Source organism: Leucoraja erinacea, chromosome 3 (genome assembly GCF_028641065.1).
Source record: "Leucoraja erinacea ecotype New England chromosome 3, Leri_hhj_1, whole genome shotgun sequence".
NCBI lineage: Eukaryota > Metazoa > Chordata > Chondrichthyes > Rajiformes > Rajidae > Leucoraja > Leucoraja erinaceus.
In genome coordinates this window covers 4,612,698-4,635,436 of record NC_073379.1, presented here as the reverse complement: position 1 = coordinate 4,635,436, position 22,739 = coordinate 4,612,698, and the positions used below count along the sequence as shown (strand labels likewise).

General features: G+C 42.9%; 1 protein-coding gene across 1 annotated transcript in view; it reads left to right on the top strand.

Moving 5' to 3' along the window:
* dmgdh (dimethylglycine dehydrogenase) overlaps nt 1-18,895 on the top strand; it is an 83,941-nt gene extending 65,046 nt beyond the window's left edge. Inside the window, exons 13-16 of the mRNA XM_055631606.1 lie at nt 3,787-3,944; nt 12,975-13,034; nt 14,703-14,837; nt 16,950-18,895. Of these exons, the coding sequence (XP_055487581.1) occupies nt 3,787-3,944; nt 12,975-13,034; nt 14,703-14,837; nt 16,950-17,165 (569 nt within the window). The 3' untranslated portion in view covers nt 17,166-18,895. The remainder of the gene's footprint in view (nt 1-3,786; nt 3,945-12,974; nt 13,035-14,702; nt 14,838-16,949) is intronic.
* The last annotated feature ends 3,844 nt before the right edge of the window (nt 18,896-22,739 follow it).

Genomic DNA, 22,739 nt, shown 5'->3' with positions numbered 1-22,739 from the left:
AGTGAAAAGCTTTTTGTTGCATGTAGCAATGTTACAAAATTTTGAGATTTAAAAAATCAAGTCTGCAATTTATCCCATCAGATAAAGCATAACAATAAGTTTAATTTGACACCTAATTCACTTTCATATCTCAAGTAATAAAAAAGTTATGGCCATTTTCATACTCGGAAATTAGCATCTTGTTCCCTATTGATTTTCTATGGACATAACAAAAAAGCTGTGATCGTGGACAGTCAAAAGCCCATAACCTTCTTAAAAATTAAGAGAACTGAATGAAATTTTCAGTTATCATAGATTGAACCATTCTGAAACAAATATATAAAATAATCTTACTTGGATGACCTGACATTAAAGCATATAATTAGTTAGTTACCCAATTGTAGCTAATTTCAAACTTCAATTACTAGATCTAAACATCTATCCATTTCTTAATAAATGATTAACATTTTTAAATAGCCCAAGTGTCCAAATAATATTCACAAATAATTCACAATAAAACATGATTTTTAAATCTCATTTACATCAATTTATAGGCCAAATGGAAGGAATTTAGTGTTCATTTGCTGTAAATTAAAGTCAATTTAAATCGGCTTTCTAGTGGGTTCCTGTGAACGCGCTGGTTTAGAACGTTCACATTGCGCTGGATTTGTGCCCTCAAGTGCCCAGAAAAATACTGCGGGATATAAAGAGCCCAAAATGAACTACTCGCTATAGAAAATACAGGTTCTTAAGAAGCCCCATTTAATGTAAAAATAAGGTACATACCTTTAATTGTTTGCTTTATAAAACCCTGGGGCTGCGAGAGGTTGCGGAATGAGAGAGTGATTTTTAAACTACTATAAATATTATACAAGGCCATAAAAACTAATAATACCTTTAGCGACGGGGTCTTTCAGCGATTTTCCGTTAATGATTTACTAGGCTGAACATTTTCGATTGGAACAGCCTAGTAAAAATCGCGTTTTAAACCCGCCCCCTCAAAACAGCGCCAAAATCACACACACGGGGTAGGGCAGATGCTCAGCCACGATTCAGGTAGGTTTTGTAACATACCTATTGCATGCAATCCAGTCAAGAAAAAGACTATCAAGCCGTCCACAATGTACAGATAAAGGGTTCAGATAAAGGATAAAGAAGATGTGTATTATGCATTTCAGATGTTATTTGTCACCAAAGAATTTTGAAATAAAAAAGGTTGGGTTTGACATTTCGAACATTGTAAGTTGTTCTCTAGTAATTATCAAATGAAACCTGCACATTGTTTTTAGATGACTGTAGAGATTATTTGTGTCAGAAGGAAACATACAGATGGTGCTTTTCACTGAAGTCAGACACAAAATGCTGTAGTAACTCAGCGGGACTGGCAGCATTTCCAGAGAGATGGAATGGGTGACTTTTCGGGTCGAGACCCTTAAAGTCAGATTATTTGTTTACCTTGATGGTAAAGTGTGATTACCACATTGATTATCACAGACGCAGCCTCCTCTATGATATCAATTTGCCTCTGATCCTATTGCAAGTTTAAAGTAATTGATCTCGAGGCTTTACCAAAAACAATCATTCTGAGCCAATGAGATTAAATTTCAAAAGTACAGCTTGTAGCTGCAACTTAATTGAATGCTTCGTTCAAGTAATCTGGAGCAAATATCTACACTTTGGCTTCAATATCTTGCCAGTAAATGTCCCCGACATTTTGAAGTTATTAACTTCATGTTGCTTCACACCCTTCAACCTGACTCATCTTTGCAGTCGAGCATTACTATAGGCGGTGTCACTGAGAAGCTGCATGGTCCGTGCCACATTTAAAAGACACTTGGAGAGGAAAGGTTTAGAGGAATATGGGCCAGACGGACAAATGGGCTAGATTAGATGGGGGCATCTTGGTTGGTGTGGACAGCTTGGACCGATGGGCCTGTTTCTGTACTATGATTCTATGACTCTATAATCATAGAAACATAGAAAATAGGTGCTGGAGTAGGCCATTCGGCCCTTGCACTGCCATACAATATGATCATGGTTGATCATCCAAAATCAATACCCCGTTCCAGCTTTCTCCCCATATCCCTCTTTCAACTCTTTCCATATTGTATGAATTTATGACTCCAATCATATACCTAACAGCACCCCCACTCTAAACCAATGAACCATTCTATCAACAACTAGAGAACGGTCCTGAGCTACTATCTACCCCCACACATTTACATTCACACAAATGAATGGAGATTATCTGCTCCTGTGTCTTACAGGAAACAATATTTCTATAGAATGCTCCCCCCCCCCCCCCCCCCCCCCCCCCCCCCCCCCCCCCCCCCCCCCCCCCCCCCCCCCCCCCCCCCCCCCCCCTATCTGCATGTGCTGGTATAATTGAGTCTGACTCAACTACCCAATGTTAACTTTACCCAAATGTTCCAACATAGCAGAAACAGTCTGATCATTCCATGGCCTTGGTCAATCACTTATCCTACAAACAAAGTCCAATTCTTCAATGCAATGACGCACACTAAAGTTGCAATGGCCTGGCCTTCATTGACATTAAAGGGGTGAGGTAGGGGGTCAGTGTAGGGGGTGGCTGGGATCTGGCATCAACAGCATAGCCATGGTTTACACTTAGCTTCAATGAACCATCCTATCAACAACTAGAGAACGGTCCTGAGCTATTATCTAACTCATTGGAGACCCTCCCACTATCTCTGATCAGACTTTACTCCACTTTATCTTGCACTAACCGTATATCTGTACACTGTGCATGGCTCAATTATAATCATGTATAGTCTTTCTGCTGACTGGTTAGCACACAACAAAAGCTTTTCACTGTACCTCAGTACAAGTGACGGTAAACTTAACTAACTAACTAATTAGCTCCACATGTGGAAAGTGGCTTAAGGGCTAAATGTACAGATGTGAGTTTTTGGTATTGAGTGGTTTCTTAACAACCAGGTCGTGAGACATCACCTCTGACACTGTAATTCATTCGTGCACAAATTTCAATTCTCATGTTTCTCCATTTTCAAGAAATAATCTCCACTCCCCCAACCCCCTCCTGACCTACCACTCTCTTTCCCCTGCCTTTCCTATCCCAATGTGCAGCCATGTCTCCATGCCCCGCACATCTCCATTAAGCGGTCCCCCCTCTCACCTTATAGCTATGGCCTCTGGTGTTGGACATTTTCACCCTGGGAAATAGGTTCTGACTGTCTACCCTATCTATGCCTCTCATTATTTTGTATCCTTCTGTCATGTTTCCCATTCAACCTTTGACGGTGCAGAGAAAACAATCCAAGTCTATTTTAATGGGGATGTTTGGGGCACGTTTTTTCGCACATAGAATAGTGGGGTCGGGAAAACACTGCCAGAGTGGCGTTGGAGGCAGTTATAATAGTGGTGTTGAAGAGGTTTTTGGATTGGCACATGGAAGTGCAGGGAATAGAGGGATATAGATCATGTACAGGCAGATGAGATCAGTTTAACAACATCATGTTCGGCACTGATGTTGACACAATCCAATTAACCGACAAACCTGTACGTGTTTGGAGGGTGGGAAAGAAAACCTACGCAGTCACAGGGAGAAGTCCAAACTCCATACAGACAGTACCCGTGGTCAGGATTGAACCCGGGTCTCTGGCACATAAGGTAACAACTCTACCACTGCGCCACAGTACCGCCATAAGTATGTGCAAAGGCAAAAGGTAAAAGTAACACCTAGACTCCTGCTCTTTCATAACGTGAAGCTGAATAATATTAATTCACCAGGTTTTAGGTTGACTCATTTCTCCACTGTGACTCTAGGCGAGCTCGGCTGGGAGCTGTATCACAAACGGGAGGACACTGCTGCCCTCTACCATGCTATCATGGAAGCAGGTCAGGAGTTTGGAATCGACAACTTCGGAGCATACGCCATGAACACTTTGCGACTTGAGAAGGCGTTTAGAGGATGGGGAGCAGAGGTAAAGGAATACTAAATGTGTTTTTTTCCAGTTCGCTGGGGAAGTGGGGTTGGGGCGGTGCATGTCATGTACATGATATATTGTGCACTAGTTATGTCATAGCTCACAACTAGACGATTACACTGAGGTTGCTCCTCCTGAAGATTTGACAGATAAAATAAGGCAATCCTACACTCTGGGGACAATTTACAATTTTACCAAAGCCAATTTACTTACAAACTAGCAGATATTTGGACTGTGGGAGGAAACTGGAGCACACGGAGAAAACTCATGTGGTCACATGGAGAATGTGCAAACTCCATACAGACAGCACCCATAGTCTATCAAACCTGGGTCTCTGGCACTGTAAGGCAGCAGCTCTACCGCTGTGCCACCATGCTACCCCATTTGCCTATCTATGATCTCCAGAGATGCTGCCTGACTTGCTGAGTTACTCTAGCACTTTGGGCTTTTTTTTGTAAACAAGCATCTGCAGTTCCTTATGGACTATATTTTAACTGGAAGCAAGATTTAGCAGATTTTTTGTTTTGATTTCACCTGAAAGACTGGGCTTGTAGTCACTGGAGTTTAGAAGGATGAGGGAGATCTTATAGAAACATATAAAATTATAAAAGGACTGGACAAGCTAGATGCATGAAAAATGTTCCCAATGTTGGCAAGTCCAGAACCAGGGGCCACAGTGTTAGAATAAAGGGGAGGCCATTTAAGACTGAGGTGAGAAAAAAAAAATTCACCCAGAGAGTTGTGAATTTGTGGAATTCCCTGCCACAGAGGGCAGTGGAGGCCAAATCACTGGATGGATTTAAGAGAGAGTTAGATAGAGCTCTAGGGGCTAGTGGAGTCAAGGGATATGGGGGGAAAGCAGGCACGGGTTATTGATAGGGGCCAATCAGCCATGATCGCAATGAATGGCGGTGCTGGCTTGAAGGGCCCAATGGCCTCCTCCTGCACCTATTTTCTATGTTTCTATGATGCCATCAGTGTGAAGACCAGATTATTTTAACTCCTGGGGTTTTTGGATAGGATATGTTTTTGCCGGTTATATTTGTAGGCTGAGGGTCTGTCTGCCCACATCACTGTAGTACATTTTGTGGGAAAGATTAAAAATTATTTTGCAGATGAGAAATACGTTGTTGGTCTCCCAAATCCTCCCTCTCCCTTCTTTCATATGCTAGTCCTGATGCAGGGTCCTTGAAAGTTAATAGCAATGAGATGAGGTTGGACAGACTTGGATTGTTTTCTCTGGAACATCAGAGGCTGAGGGAAGACCAGGTAGAAGTTATAAATAGTAAGATTAAACGAGAACTTACCAGTTTGAAGTTTGATCTGTATTTTATGAGGAGTTACGATGAGGGATTACGTGAAGAACCCCGCCAGGACGCATGCGTGTCATTCTTCAAAGCAGCGGTGTGAAATCACAGATAACTGTAATGACTAAACATAGTAAGATTAGAGAAGAGATACCAGTTAAGTATATGATCAGGGTGGGAGCGGAAGGCACGTAATCCCTCATCGTAACTCCTCATAAAATACAGATCAAACTTCAAACTGGTAAGTTCTCGTTTAATCTTACTATTTTACTTCGGAGTCACGTGAGTGACTACGTGAAGATTTTAAAGCTCTGTGATTTCATGTCGTGGAAACGAGTCCATGCATCAAGTCTGCCTTGGTTGTGCCAGGAATTGTGTTAACATAATTTGGACATGAGTTCGACATTGAAATCATGAAGTTTATTAACACAAATTATAACCCTTTTTTGGGTTTGAATAAATAACAGAACTTAATTTTTTTTCTGCAAACGTTCCAGGTTTCATTTCTGGTTTATTATAAAATAATTGGAATGTTCTTTCCCCGGACCATCCTGCTGCTTCGAGGACATGGTCCATAGGTACATCCAATTGTATAGCTGCCGATGTAGCTGTAGCCCTGGTGGAATGAGATTTAAAAATGTTAGCATCCACCCCAGCCTGTGTAAGCACCTGTTTCAGCCATCTAGAGATGGTCTGGACCGTCACTCTTTTGTGTGGTTGCTTGTGGCTGACCAAGAGTCCCTTCTCATTGCCTCTTAGGTTTTTTTTGTTTTCTCTATGTATAATGACAGGTGTCTAACTATACAGAGACGGTCATCTGTAGGGTATGACCTAAATTGTATATTGAGTCCTGATGATCCCTGTCTGTTCTGCTTTACTAGCTCGTAGATGTGGAATGTAATATTGTCAGGTGAGGAAATCATGTTGTCCAGTCTAAGTTTATGCAGTGACCGTACCCTCTGTGCCGTGACCAATGCCATTAGCATGACTGTTTTTAAAGTCAGTCTGTGTAGTGACAGCGCTGTTGCTGGGGACCAGTTCCTGAGCGTCTTCAGGACAATGCTCACATCCCAAATTTGGGAGTACTTGGTTTTTGGGGGATTTGTATTAAAGATTCCCCTCATGAGCTTTGTTACCAGTGGGTGAGTCCCTACAGAGTAACGCTCTGTCCCTTGCCATAGGTAAGTCGATAAGGCACTTCTGGTGCTGTTGATGGCACTGTAACTGAGCCCCTCATCATAGTGGAGGCCTGCCAGATATTCCAGAACAGACGGGATGTTCATGTTCCTGTTGGTGATGTTGTTTTTGTGGCAGTACATTTCCCACTTCCTGATATAGACCAGATACTGTTTTTTAGTTGATTGTCTTTGGGCCGCCAAGATCATGTTTGCTGTTCGGTTGGTTAGTCCCAGTTGTAGCAGTGGTGTTTTCAAACTCTACAAATCAATAAGTTCAAGTATTTATGGCATGGGTGGCTATCCCTTGTTACGGGATGTAGCAATAAGTCTGGTCTATGTGGGATAGTAATACATGGTTCTAATGCCATGTTTTGTATCACTGGGAACCATGGTTGAGTAGGCCAATCGGGTACTACCAAAATACCAGACGCAGAGTCTTGTTGTATTTTCCTTAATACCCGACTGATGAGGCAGAAAGGAGGGAATGCGTAAATGAACAATTTCCCCCAATGCAGCGAAAATGCATCTATCGCTGCTGCCCCAGGGTCTGGCTCCCATGAAACATAATTTGGTATCTGGTGGTTTAGTCTGGATGCGAATAGATCGATATCTGGTGTTCTATATTTTGCTGTAATATCAGCAAATACTTTTTTGTTCAACATCCAAGTTTTCATTAAATTTGCGTGACCTGGTGTCTGCCACTAAATTTAGTCTTCCTGGTAGGTAAGTGGCTGATATCCAAATATCTCTCTGGATACACCATTGCCAAATGGAATTAGCCAGATGGTCACATGATATCGATTTGTTACCACCCATGTGGTTAATGTATGCTACCACGGTGGTATTGTCTATTTGTAATCTGATATGCTGGTGATATGACTCAGTACAATATGACTTTAGGCCATGGAATGCACCCAACATTTCCAAGTAGGTTATGCCCAATGTAAGTAAAAAAGATGCCTCCTGCGCAGTCCATCTACCTCCACAGCTGGTGATGGTATTGGTGGCTCCCCACCCAAGTGCACTGGCATCGGTTTGTAGTACCATAGAAGGGTTATTGACAATGATTGGGTTGGAACAAAGCCAGATGTTATCTATCCACCATATTAGTTCCATTTTGGCTTGGATTGGTAGTTTCATAGGTCTATCAAAGTGACCTCCATTAATTTTGAGCGCTTGTATTGTTGCTCTCTGTGAGTTTTGGTAATGTAGAGGTCCAAATTGTGTGGCTGGAAAAGCAGCCACCATTTTACCAATTACTTTTGCTACCAATCTGATGGATGGTTTCCTGATGTCAATGAGGTTATTGCAAGCCTCTATTAACTCTCTAGCCTTCTCCTTAGGTAGTGTCACCGACATGTGAACTGAGTCAATGGTGAACCCCAAATAGTCCATAGTAGTGGAAGGCGTTAGTTTAGATTTAAGTGGATGGATGATAAATCCCAGTTTTTCAAATACTTGTTTTGTGGCTGTTACAGTTTGTATGGGCAATTCCAAAAGTTTTGCCCACAATGAGTATTTCATCTAAATATGCCATAACCATGTGTTTACGTTTCTGTAGAAACGCTAGGGCTAGTTTTAAAATTTTTGTGAACAGCCTGGGGGCTGATGATAGCCCGTTTGGCAGTGCTTTATACTGCCAGGGTTGTCCCATCCAGTTGAATTTTAATTAACATCTGTGGTCACCTCGTATAGGCACTGTATAGTAAGCATCTTTTAAATCGATGCTGGCCATGAAGTAACCTTTGGAAATGAATTGTTTAGCAGTAACAAAGGTTTCCATTTTAAAGTGAATATATTGTACAAATGTATTCAATTTTGTCAGATCGATGATGATACGACAACCACCATCTTTTTTGATTTTGGTAAATATATTAAACACGAATTCTAATGATTCGTGTTGAGTTTCCTCAATTACACCTTTTTTGTAAAGCCGCTCCAGTTCTGCTTGTGCCTCTGATTTTTCTTTATCAGAGAGTACGAACACTCGGTTTGGTATATGTTGAACCGGAGGGCTATACTGGTGTATAAACTCTATTGTATATCCCTGGATACTGCTTAAAATGTAAGTATCAGTTAACATGCTCCATGCATTCAGAAAATAGTGTAATCTCCCCCCAACCTCCATGCTCTCCATATTTTTTGAGGGAACCAGACACACCTACCTCCATTGTTACCAGTGGCAGGTTTACTTCTTTTTGTAGTTCCTTCGTTGTTGTTGTTGCGCTGGTGTCTGGTTTTTCGGTTTGGTTGGCGTTGGAGGTCCCCGCATCTTCCAAGAAGGCCGGCCTGGGCCATGGCCTAAAAAAGACTCATGTTTCGAATACCGTGCCTTCGAGCTTTCACCAGTTCTACTGGTGGGTGCGTAGGGGTGCTGTCTTTGGCTGTAGTGGGTTTTTGTTGGTGTTCCTTTTATTAGTCCCAGGGTTTTGGCTTCCTCATCGAGTTCTTTTACTTGCTTCGACAGGTTGCCTCCGAACAAGAGTATAGGTGGTTTTGAGGTCCCGGGTTTGCACAGTCCTGCAAATTTTGGGTTCAGTGTGGGTTGTATGGCACTTTTCCTGATGTTATTTATTTCATACTGGGTATTACAGAATAGTGCCAGTGCATATTGTTGGTCCTGGAACATGTCCTTGTCGTCCACTGTACGGGCAAATGCTGTTATCCCTGCGGTCAGTAATTTCAGTACTTTTTGCAATTTTACATCCATGCTCCTGACTCCTGTTCCAATGTGTTTCCATATACAGTTGTTTACTATTGGAACGTTCAGAGATATGCAATTGCCCGGTGCCTGGTGTCTCGCTGTGGTGTCCAGTACAGCCTGCTCTTGTAACTGGTTTAGAGACATGTAGTCTATGCTGGCAGCAAGCTTTGGCTCCAGATTTTGAACAGTCTGATCCGGCTGTATAAAATTGGCCACCATGTCCAGTAGGTTCTCTGCCTGCACCCCATGCACACTTATCTTTTCTTCTGCGGATCCCTCTTCCAGGTCAGCCCAGAACTGACCCGCAGTGCTCCCCTCCGATGAGGTGGAAGCACTGTGCAGCTCTTGAAAAAGTACTGTTGTAGGTTTATCATAGGGCCCACAGTGACCCGACTCCATCTCCCGGAGCCTGTCACATTGGAGCAAATGCTCCATACACCGCTCCATTCGGCTCCAGCGCTCTCGGTCGCTGTACGCCCGCGGTGGTTCAAAGTCGGACTCCTCTGAGTCCACGACCTTGTTCGTTTTGTGTCTAGCCTTGCCGCCCGGCCGCGTGGATTTGGCCGGTGCGGAGGCGACATCGGGCACAGCTGATTCCACTACGGGTGATCCAAGTGCCGTCGGCTGCTGCTGCTGGCTGCCCGCTGCTCCGCGGTCCTCCCTCCCCAGCTTTTTCGCAGCCCTCGTCTTCTTTGTTTTGACCATGTTCCTACCTGTAGTGGGAAATGGAAACAAAAAGACCGCAGAGTAAACGCTTACCTGCAATTAGCGGTTTAAACTGCCGCTGCGGGGGAAGACACGCATGCGTCCTGGCGGGGTTCTTCACGTAGTCACTCACGTGACTCCGAAGTAAAATTATAGGTAATATACATGTCAGTATTTTTTGTGTAGGAAGGAATTGTAGATGCTGATTTACACTGAAGATGGACACAAAATGCTGGAGCAACTCAGGGGGTCAGGCAGCATCTGCTGGTTTACACAAAGTGCTGGAGTAACTCAGCAGGACAGGCAGCAACCTTCTTCAGGTTGAGAGTCAGTGCAGAAGGAAACTAGAGATATGAAAAGGTACCCTTTCCGCCAGAGATGCTGCCTGGCCTGCTAAGCTCCATCAGTATTTAGTCTATTTAGTCAGTATTATTTGCAGGGTGGAATTGTCAAATGATGGAATGCATAGGGGAAACGTGAGACATACTATAGTGATGCTTAAGAGACATTTAGAAGGATATGGTTTATCTTTACAATTCTCCCCAAATGACAAACCTCTCTCCATATCAGGTCATTAAAGAAAATAAAGCCTCTGATGACATTATAAGACCCAGATTTACTTAAGTTCCATTCAAGTTTCATTCTGAGTGCAATTGTCTAACTAAAGGCCCAATTAAATAATGATGGATGGAACTCAAACAAGACTGAGGTGCTAGATCTTAGCACCAATTTATGGTACCCCTTGTCCTTAGTTAGGCTGGGTTTAAATCACTCAATTAGATTCTGATATTGTCAATAAAATTAGCCGTGGCAGGAAAAATTAGAAAGATGTACAGTTTCCTCAGTCACTGGTTTGTAACCAAGGCAAATCTTTTTGTGTTCAGTGGCATGAACACAATGGAGCCAAGAGCATGAACTGGTAGTAGAAACAAGGAACTGCAGATGCTGGTTTACACAAAGTGCTGGAGTAACTCAGCCGGACAGGCAGCATCTCCGGAGGGACCCGACCAAAAAAACATCATCTATCCATGTTTTCCAGAGATGCAGCATGAATTGATCTTTACTAATACTGGGCTCCAAATTAAACCTGTTTGGCCTCACAATGGTCTTTCTAAGTATTGCTCAGATGTTGGCAATTGGGTGGCTAAAGTCACTGGAAACTATATTAATTCTATTAAAATGTTGAAATCCAATAATTGAATAATACTGCCCATCTGATGGCTAGGGTGATGGCTAAGTGTTGCAACGATGTTTCTTGCTAAGTTCTCAACATCAGAGGATGTTTCCACAATGGGAGAGTTTTGGACCAAAGGGCACGGCCTCAGAATAAAAGGATGTGCCTTTAGAAATGGGACGAGGAGGAATTTCTTTATGTTAATAGTTCTAGGAGCAGAATAAGGCCATTCGGCCCATCAAGTCTACTGCGCCATTCAACCATGGCTGATCTATCTTTAATCAGAAGATGATGAATCTACACAAGATACATGTGACAAATAAATGTGCCAGATGGCACAGTGAAATGTGATTACCATAGAGCCATACAATAAAAATAAAGAACACAACACACGATAGAATTTAACATAAACCATCCCCACACAGCTGAATCAAAATTTCCCACTGTGAGGGAAGGCACCAAAGTCAGTCATCTTCCTCTAATGTTCCCCAATGTTCACCTGTGGTCGGGGCCTCCCCGAGCCCTCCGCAGTTGCCGCTACGGGCGGCCCGATGTTCAGGTCCGCTCGCCGGGGTGATATAAGTCCGATGTCGGGGTTCGGGGACATCCTCAGCAGCCTGGACATCAGAGTCGGCCAACTCCTACCGTAGTCCGCGACTCCCAAAGTCCGCAGGCCGCGCTGGGCGGAGATGCAACACTGGTGGCCCTCAGCAAAGGGCTCCAGGACTCCGCGATGACGGTCAGCGCCGCCCGCGTTGGGAGCTCCTCCCAAACCACAGCTCCACGATGTTGGAGCAACGGTCCAACGCTCCGGAGCTCCAAACGGCGATCCAGGTAGGCATCGCCCGCTCCACGATGAATTCAGTGCTGCGCCGCCGCTGTTGTAGCTCTGGTCCGGTTCCCGGTCCCCGGCAGGAAAGGCCGCTCCGATCCAGGTGGTAGGCCGTGAGGTGGGGGGCAAGGACGCAACTCGGAGAAATAGTCGTGGCCCTGCCAGGAAGCGACTGGGAAACATTTTCCCCTTACCCTGCCCCCCTCCCCCACAAAAAAAGTTAAAGTTTCTCCCCAAAAACAAATTTTAAACTGACTAAAAATTTTTAAAAAGATTGAAAAGACAAACAGGTTGTAGGCCAAAGCTGCCGTCAATGCGGCGCCTCTAATGGTAACGTGGAACTCATTGCCGCCGACGGTCGTGGATGCCAAATCAATGGGTATTTTTAAGGCAGAGATGACAGATTCTTGATTAGTACGGGTGTCAGGGGTTATAGGTATAAGACGCGAGAATGGGGTTGAGGTGGATAGATGGATCAGCCATGATTGAATGGTGGAGTAGATGGGCCGAATGGCCAAATTCTGTTCCTATGACATGAACACCATGAAGCTCAGCATATTAGTCACGGAAACACACACATCTTCCATAGACAGATCTGGGCTTTTATGTTATTCCGATCCATGAACTGATGCAACATTTTTTTTCTGCTGGACTTACCAATACATGGTAATGTAAGATAGAATTAGGACCAGAATTAGGTCTCTATTATTACCCAGAGGGGTATCAAAAGCCATGGGACATAGGTTTAAAATAAGAGGGGAAAGATTTCATTTAATTTAGTTTAGTTTCGAGATACAGCGCGGAAACAGGCCCTTCAGTCCATACTGAGCAGCAATCCCCTCAGCAAAATCTGGAGATTGACTATACCCGTCTATGTGCTTCAGCAACATACCATTTAATTTGTTTGCCATCTCGTTTTTCAAAGTCCTTCAGATTTATTTTCTAAGTGATTGGTGCTGGATGCTGAGTAAATAGATCTTCTCGGCAGCTTAATCTGGTATGTTATTTTACAACCCCCCATCCCACAGTCTGTATGAGTACATCTTCAACACTGTGCTATAACATGTCAAGTACATGATTTGCTGGGGGTTTAATTATTTAAAAAAATTATCTATTTTATCTTCCAGATGAACTGTGACACAAATGCCTTTGAAGCAGGGTTGGACTATTTCATTAAGTTAAACAAGGTAAGAGTGATTAATGAACTTCAAGCAGTAAGACCACCTGCATTGATTAAATTCATTGCCTCTGTGGTCCCTTCCCTATAATGTTCAATGGGCTATTTCACTCGCTTCCAATTACCATTGACCATCTTGTGCTGATCTTTAAACAGGCTTTTCCAATCCACTTATCCTCCCTGCTAATTCTATTCTGTCAGGACCTAAACACATCTTGTCAAAAGCTGAGAAGGGGCTGATTGCAACAGTCACATCTCAACATTATCCCTTATCATTACAGATCAGCAATACTATTGCAGCGTAAAACAAGAATGCAGTATAGTGCAAAATCACATTCACATAATGTCACATAATATGAAATGTTATTTCACATGCACATTCTATTAAGGGAAACAAGAAAGTCAATATATTTTAAATGTGCTGGGTGTTGCTTTGCATAGATCAACACAAATGGTCGTTTTCACAGGCATGAGTAATTTAGGTTTAGGTTTTTTGTTGTTGCATGTACTGAGGTACAGTAAAAAGGTTTGTTTTTCATGCTATCCAAACAGATCATATATACCATACATAGATAATCAGTTCATGCTCAAGTACAGTAAACCCTCATTATCACAGACCTCTTTGTAATGGAGTTGAGTTATAGCGGCCTGCTTCTTTAACACAGGCTGCTAATTACACTGAGGAAGCCATAAAAATTGACACGACATTGAAATTGACAAGCAGTCGCTCTGATGGACACTTACCTCTATGTAACAAACAGTCTTTAAGTTTAAGCTTGCAGTAATCAAAATATATTTTTAGCTGTTATAAAAAGAACTTTGTATTTTAAAACAACTCATTGTTTCACAGTCACCGCTAAGTGGTTGGAGTGATTCCCTAAAGGGGCTGTCCCACTTGGATGACCTAATTGGCGAGTTTAGAAGAGTTTGAAAAAATGTCATGTTGAAGACCTCCTTCGACTATGTTGAATACTATCTACGACTACCTTCGACTACCCTCAATTACCTACGACTAACATGCCGACCTACTACGACCTACGACTAAACCTACAAGTAAAAAAAGTATCAATTTTTTTCCATGGCAACCTTTTTTTACTCGTGGGTATTTTTCAATATGTTGAAAAATACGGCGTGACCTAGCTGAGGCCTCGTATACACAGGGACTACTCATGAGCATGAAGGAGAATTATAAAGACCTCCTATGACCTTGTGTCGACCATGCTGTGATATATGTCGAGGGCAAACTCGCCAGAAGTCGCGGATCAGGTCGCCCAAGTGGGACAGCTCCTTTACTCAGATACGGCAGACAATCAGCTTAAGTTCAAAAGTTATAGGAGCAGAATTAGGCCATTCGGCCCAACAAGTCCACTCCACCAATCATGGCTGATCCATCTTTCCCTCTCAGCCACATTCTCCTGCCTTCTCCCCATAACCCCTGACACCCTCACTAATCAAGAATCTGTCAATTTCCGCCTTAAAAATATCCATTAACTCGGCCTTCGCAGCCATGTGTGGCAATGAACTCCGCAAATTCGCCACCCTCTGACTGAAGGAGCAAGAACGGACACATTTCCCCCATATAACGAAGGTTTACTGTACAATCATTTCCTGACAAATGAGAAGGTATTCAGAATAAAAACAGCTGGAAAGTGTCATTAACTTTTTTCCCCCCATTCAGCCAACAGAATTTATTGGAAAACAGGCTTTACAAAGCATCAAGAAAGAGGGGGTGAAGCGCAAACTGGTGTACCTCGGCATGCAGACTGACAACGTGGATCCTGAAGGAAATGAAAGCATTTGGTATCAAGACAAGGTGAGTCCAAAGAAAATTAAGTCCCATTAAAAGAACAATTGTTACACACCTAAAATTAGAAGACTAAAGCTGGCCCAACATCAGCTCGGGCGATTTAACTCGGGAAGACATTTCAATGAAGTGCTTGTAACCTCCTCTCGCCTTACAACTTTCCTCTATTGCTGACTTTTCTCACAGCACCAATGTTCTTCACTCCACCAGAGGCCGCCATAATGTTGGTTTAGCTCTCAAACGCCATCTCTCTATTTGAAGCCAAGAGTCAAGAGTGTTTTATTGTCATATGTCCCAGACAGAACAACAACATTCTTACTTGCAGCAGCACAACAGAATGTATAAACATATTACTCTGTGAACAACAAACGAGAAAAAAAAGTTCACTATATGCACGCACACAAACATACACATAAAAAAAAGGCAAACAAAAACAGTGCATAAAGACAAAATCAATGCCCCAACGTTTATGCTTATTTGGAGGTTGTAGTGTTTAATAGCCCGATGGCTGTAGGGAAGAAGTTGTTCTTGAACCTGAATATTAGTTTTCAGCCTCCTTCAGATCTTCTTCCCGATGGCAGGAGTGAAATGAGCGTGGGTCCAGGGTGATGTGGGTCTCTGATGATGATCATAGAGTCATTAGGAAATTGACCCAATAGCTCAACTTGTCCATGCCGACCAAGGCACCCCATCTACACTAATCCCACCTGCCTGCATTTGGGTCATATCCCCCCAAAGCTTTCCAATCCACGTGCCTGTCCAAGTGTCTTTTAAATGCTGTTATTGTAATTGCCTCAACTACCTCCTCTGGCAGCTCGTTCCATATAATTACATAAGATGTAGGGGCAAAATTAGCCATTCGGCCCATCAAGTCTGCTTCACCGTTTGATTAAGGATTGATCTATTTTTCCTTTTCAACCACATCCTCCTGCCTGCTCCCAGTAAGCTTTGATGACCTTGATGTGAATTCTACCTCTCAGCTCTTTCATTCCATGATCATACTATTGGTCATCTGCTGGATACTCCCTAATGTGGCTTGGACTTAATCTTTCACTTGGATAGTACTTTGGGGTTTATAGACACAAAAAGCTGGAGTAACTCAGCGGGACAAGCAGCATCTCTGGCGAGAGGGAATGGGTGACATTTCAGGTCAAGACCCTTCGGTATCAACCCGAAACATCACTCTTCAGTCTGAAGAAGGGTCTCGATCCAAAACGTCACCCATTCCTTCTCGTCAGAGATGCTGCTGCCTGTCCCACCGAGTTATTCCAGCATTTTGTGCTTACGAAAGATCAGACATGATTGAATGGCTGAGTAGACTTGATGGGCCGACTGTCCTAATCGTGCTCCTATACCTTATGAACTTCTCCAGAGATGCTGCCTGACCCACTGAGTTACTCCAGCATTTTGTGTCTTTTTTTGTAAACCAGCGGTCATCTGCAGTTTCCTGTTTCCACATTTTTTGAATCCAATCCATAGAGCCACCATGGATCCTCATGTACCTTAATCTTCTGGATCATCCTATCAAGACGCCACTGGCCTATCTTCATCAATTATATTTGTCGCCTGTCAAAAAATTCAATCAGGTTCATAAGAGATGATCTGCCCTATGTAAAGCTGACCATCCCCAACCGGTCCAAATATGAGTAAATCTATTCATAAGCATTTTATTAAAACATATAAAATCTTGAGGGGTGTGACAGGATAGATGGGTGGTGAATCTCTTGAATTTTCTACCCTGGACAGTTATCGAATTGTACAACACAGAAACAGGCTCTTCGGCCCACTATGTCCACAGCAACTGTTACATCCATCTGTACTGGTCCCATTTGCCTGCATTACATCTGTAGCCTTCTATGCCTCGAGAGTAGGGAATATTGTCTTTGCAAGAGGCAGGGTGGAAGGAAGTGCAATCCTGGTAGCTGTGGGAGTCGGTAGGTTTTAGTTGTAAATTTGCCAGGATTTGACCAAAATTGAATCAAACAATGAATCAAAGAATTACAAAAAAATTAAAGATTTGAACAAAGAAAGAATCAAACACATTTGACCAAAGAATTAAACTAGGTGCCATCTCTTTGAAAGGATTGTTGATCTTATGAAGTAGTATTCTTGTTTATTAAGGTCATAGGTAACACTACATCCGGAGCCTACAGCTACAACACACAGCAGAGTGTGGCCTTTGCGTACGTGCCTGTGGAACTCAGTAAAATAGGGCAGCACGTGGAAGTGGAGCTGCTGAACAAAAAGTACAACGCCGTAATCATCCAAGAACCATTGGTACTGACGGAACCAACCCGGACCCGAATGAAGAAGAAAAGTGATATTTCAAAAGTTTGATATTAAAATGAAAGCAAATTCAATATAGTGGATTAAAGAAGCATGTGAATGCCGTAGGCACTGTTGGAACAAAATATCTCTCAGCTCTTTAAATGTAAAAAATAAGCACAGGGTTGAAAATTTGGAAGTAATTTTAATTAGTTACTTTTGCAATCTCCACCTGGAAGTGCTGGGTCGTATTTCGATGCGGTAGGAACGATTTCTGTTAAGCCCTGCTTCATCTGGGACCAAACTTCTAATTACTAGGGATTGTGTGCGTGTGTGTATGTGTAGATGCTGACCTCAGTAAAATGCCCTTCAGAAAGTATTATGCATTCACACATGTTCTGTAACAAGATTGTCAATCTCTCCCTTCAGAAGCGAAGAAGGAAAATCTGCCTCAGTATTAACAACACACCCAACAGCCCCGGTCTCATCATCGTCTCAAAAGAGCAGAACAAAAATTGCAATCACGTAGTTAATTGGAAAGAATCAAAGAGGTTTAGCCAAGTCTACCATTTAAGGATCAAAGGCATTCTCAAACCAATTAACTAATGCTTTAAATAATTTTTAATCTGAATTCATGAAACACTTGCAGTTGGATATGATAATCCTTCATCCAAATGGAACTAATACTTTGAAACCAATTATTTTTCAAAGTCAAGTACCATCTGCTCCCTTTGTACAATTATCTCTCTTTAGCTGTTCAATCATTACTAAATGTATAGGAGTCCATTTATGGTTCACTCGCCAAGGCAGAAAGTCTTATTCAAGGCAGGATGTGATTGTGTGTTTTATAAAACTAGATATAACTTGGAAAATGAAAAGTAAAACTCCTGTTATCCTCCATTTATTAACAAAGACCAGTCACGGGGAGAACGTACAAACTCTGTACAGACAGCTCCCGTAGTCGGGATTGAACCTGGGTCTCCGGCACTGCAAGCGCTGTAAGGCAGCAACTCTACCACTGCCCCACCGTGTCACACTAAAGTTAAAGGGGACTGCAGTAAATGACTTAAAAGTTAACAACAGGCAAGCTTCTCAACAGCAAAGCAAATAAAAGTGAAAGAACTTGAAGAATTATAGTTACAATGTGTTCTTTCAGTGAATGTGTCTTTAATACTGTAGAAAGTTTACTCACTAGCCAATTGTACCGATTTATAAGAATAACTAACAAGGTTGTGGAGGAACACAGTGGGTCAGGCAGCACCCGAGGAGAGAATAGTTCAAGTTCAAGTGAATTTATTGTCATGTGTCCCTGTATAGGACAATTAAACTCTTGCTTTACTTCAGCACACAGAACATAGTAGGCATTTACTACAAAACAGATAAGTGTGTCCATATACCATAATATAAATATATACACACATGAATTAATAAACTGATAAAGTGCAAATAACAGAAAATGGGTTATTAATAATCAGAGTTTTGTCCGAGCCAGGTTTAATAGCCTGATGGCTGTGGGAAAGCAGCTATTCCTGAACCTGGTTGTTGCAGTCTTCAGGCTCCTGTACCTTCTACCTGAAGATCACAGGGAGATGAGTGTGTGGCCAGGATGGTGTGGGTCTTTGATGATACTGCCAGCCTTTTTGAGGCAGCGACTGCGATAAATCCCCTTGATGGAAGGAAGATCAGAGCCGATGATGGACTGGGCAGTGTTTACTACTTTTTGTAGTCTTTACCTCTCCAGGGCGCTCAAATTGTCGAACCAGGCCATGATGCAACCGGTCAGCATGCTCTCCGGTTAGACAGTTAGACAGTTAGCAATAGACAGACAGCGATATGGATTGGGACCCTAATTCAGACGGGTTACAGACGGATATATATATTTGAAATTAGTGGTATTGCTGTGAATGATTTGTTAGAATAGAAGGAATAATGGGGCTAAGAAATCTTAATTTATAATTCAATTATTAAAATGTGAACTAATCATTATTATCATTAAGCGGAATATTACTTGCCTTAACCTGTAGTATTATGCAATTTGATTATAAAAATAAGTATTCATTGCAAATAAAATGAATTTATTGAAATCCCTTTGGTTTTCTGTTTCTTTTTAACGAATGGGATTCTTATCATGTTGAATTTATACTTGTCTTTTATTTCCAGTTCCAGCATGTAACAAGAGGTAGTTGTATGAGGTGAAATGTTTGTTGGATAATTGGTCTTCCTTTGCTTGTCCATGTTTCCCTGTAAAATGCTTAATTGAGAAGTTATTTAGTTTTCATTTCGTCTCCACTCATACTAGCTCCCCTTGGCTAATTATAACTGTTCAAGTGACCTTAACTTTACACGCGTGGAAAAGCACAGATTGCTTAATCTTTCTATATTTGATCCAATCTGCTTAATCTTTCTATATTTGATCCAATCTATAAATTAGACCATGTTATATCTTGCACCTTTACTTGTGCACTAGACGGCTTGTGTGTATTCATGTATAGTCTTTTCGCTGACTGGATAGCACGCAAACAAACACTTTTCACTGTGGCAAGGAACTGCAGATGCTGCTTTACAGCAAAGATAGATCTAGAATGGTGGAGCATCTCAGTGGGACAGGCAGCATCTCTGGAGAGAATGAAAGGGTGACGTTTCGAGTCGAGACCCTTCTTCAGACTGAGAGTCAAGGGAGAGGGAGACTAGAGATATGGAAGGGTAAGCTGTGAAAACAGCAGCTCAAAGCAAACGATGATCAAGGAAATGTAGAATGGTTCATTGTTAGCTGAGGGGAAGGTGACAATGAGGCATATAATCAGTAAAATTAATCTGGTGTACAGTGAAACTAGTTGGAGAACTAGGGTGGGGGAGGGATGTGGAGAGGGAAAGCAAGGGTTACTTGGAGTTACAGAAATCAATATTCATACCACTGGGTTGTAAGCTGCCCAAGCAAAATATAAGGAGAGGCCCAACGCAATTTGTAGGGAACAGCACCTCACATTTCACCAACATGTCCCATCTACATCAGTCCCACCTGCCCGCTCTTGGCTCATATCCCTCTAAACGTGTCCTATCCATGTACCTGGCTAAAACATTGCAATGGTACCTGCCTCAAGTGCCTCCTCCGGCAGCTCATTCCATACACCCACTACCTTTTGTGTAAAAAGATACCCTCAGGTTCCTATTAAATCTTTCCCCCCTCACCTTAGACCTATAACCTCTGGTTCTCGACTCCCCTACTCTGGGCAAGAGACCGTGTATTTACCTGATCTACTCCTCTCATGATTTTATACACCTCTGTAAGATTACTCCGTATCTCCCTGCACCCTGAGGAATGGAGTCGTAGCCTGCTCAACCTCTCCCAATAGCTCAGCCCTCGAATCCTGGCAACATCCTCAAATCTTCTCTTTACTCTTTACAGCTTGACAACATCTTTCCTGTAACAAGGTGCCCACAACTGAACACAATATTCTATTGATACTGCTCTTTTTCCACCTTAGTCCAAATGTTCAGAACATACACTCTGGTCCCCACTGACTTTTCCTGGAGGAGAATCTTAACTACACTGATCTGATTCAGACGATATAGTCATTCTGTCCAAAGAGACACTTACTGCTGCATGTGAACTGAATATTTACAGACAATTTAATCGCCATCATATTGGAGCCATCAAAAAATCTTTACCTCTCACTATTAAGTCAGGTTGGCACAGTGGCCCAACGGTAGAGTTGTTGCCTTGCAGCACCAGAGAACCAAGTTTAATCCTGACTACAGGTGCTTGTCGGTACGTTCTCCCTGCGGCCTGCATGGGTTTTCTCCGGAAGCTGCGGTTTCTTCCCACACTCCAAAGACGTACAGGTTTGTCGGCTAATTGACTTGGTAAAACTGTCCCCAATGTGTGTAGGATAGTGTTAGTGTGCTGGTTGGCGCAGACTCAGTGGGCTGAAGGGCCTGTTTCCGCACTGTATCTAAACTAAACTAAACTAAACAGAGACTAACTCACATGTTATGAGTTCAGATGATAGAAAACTGCTTTTAATCTGAAACTTGTGACTTTCTTAACAGCAGACTTCATACCACTTCCACCATAGAAACCGTTAGCCCATGGCAGTATTGTGTAATACAAACAGATAACGGTGCAAAACCACATTATTGCGAACATTCTCTATCATAACTTTCCACGTTCCTGTTTGTTTGGTGTTGATTTCCGATCAATCAACCTTTATTGTCATCTTGCAAGCAACAGTTGTACAGTGCAAAATGAAAAGACGTTTCCCAGGGAATAGCGGAGCATCGCACATGAAATTTAAAACATTTCACACATCTATCTATCTATCTATTAATATATAAAACTCAAATCCATCCGACGTCCGCCTGCATTACGGATCCCTTCCTGCCTTTTGATTCATTGACGGCTGCTCCTTCCTATCAGCTTCCAACACACTTCGAAACAAAGTTGCAAGACAGGAACACTGAACTTTTCACTGCTGCAGCAGGCAGGGGAGGTGCCATTGAGGGAGGCAAGGGAGTGCTGGAAACTTACATTTGGCTACGGCTTCAGTTCCATTGGAGGAGACGGGTGCATGGTGGAATATTGGGTTGGGGGATCACACCATTGGGGGAGCAGACCCAACGGGTCTGCACTTGGTCTAGTATATATATAAAAGTCTGTGGCTGCCGCCTGCCGTCCGGCTGCCAGCCGGCTTTCTTCCTTTTGATTCGCTGTTCCTTCCTATCAGCTTCCAACACACTTCGAAACAAAGTTGCAAGACAGGAACACTGAACTTTTAACTGCTGCAGCAGGCGGGGAGGTGCAATTGAGGGAGGCAGGGGAGTGCTGGAAACTTACATTTGGCAACGGCTTCAGTTCCATTGGAGGAGACGGGTGCATGGTGGAATATTGGGTTGGGGGATCACACCATTGGGGGAGCAGACCCAACGGGTCTGCACTTGGTCTAGTATATATATAAAAGTCTGTGGCTGCCGCCTGCCGTCCGGCTGCCAGCCGGCTTTCTTCCTTTTGATTCGCTGCTCCTTCCTATCAGCTTCCAACACACTTCGAAACAAAGTTGCAAGACAGGAACACTGAACTTTTCACTGCTGCAGCAGGCGGGGAGGTGCAATTGAGGGAGGCAGGGGAGTGCTGGAAACTTACATTTGGCAACGGCTTCAGTTCCATTGGAGGAGACGGGTGCATGGTGGAATATTGGGTTGGGGGAATCACACCATTGGGGGAGCAGACCCAACGGGTCTGCACTTGGTCTAGTAATAACACTAAAAACAATCCAGTCCCTGATGGAACAGTATAAACTCAACGTTAAAATACAATAAACCAATCATAAAAATGTCCGAGGCAGCTGATTTGAGTGGCCAGTGCCAGTTATTAAAGTGGCCAGTGCCAGTTATTAAAGTGTCCGTGCCAGCCGCAGAATCAAGTGATTGTGAGTACAGAGTGACTGTTTAGCAGCCTCGCAGCCTGTGGTAGGAAGCTGTTTAGCAGTCTTGTAGTCCGGGCTTTGATGCTTCGATATATCTTGCCTGATGGCAGGAGATCTAGGTGTATGTGGAGGGGGTGCAGTTTGTCCTTAGCAATTCTCTGAGCTTTTTTCAGACAGCGGCTCTGGAACAGTTCTTGTACCGAGGGTAGGGAGACGCCAATGA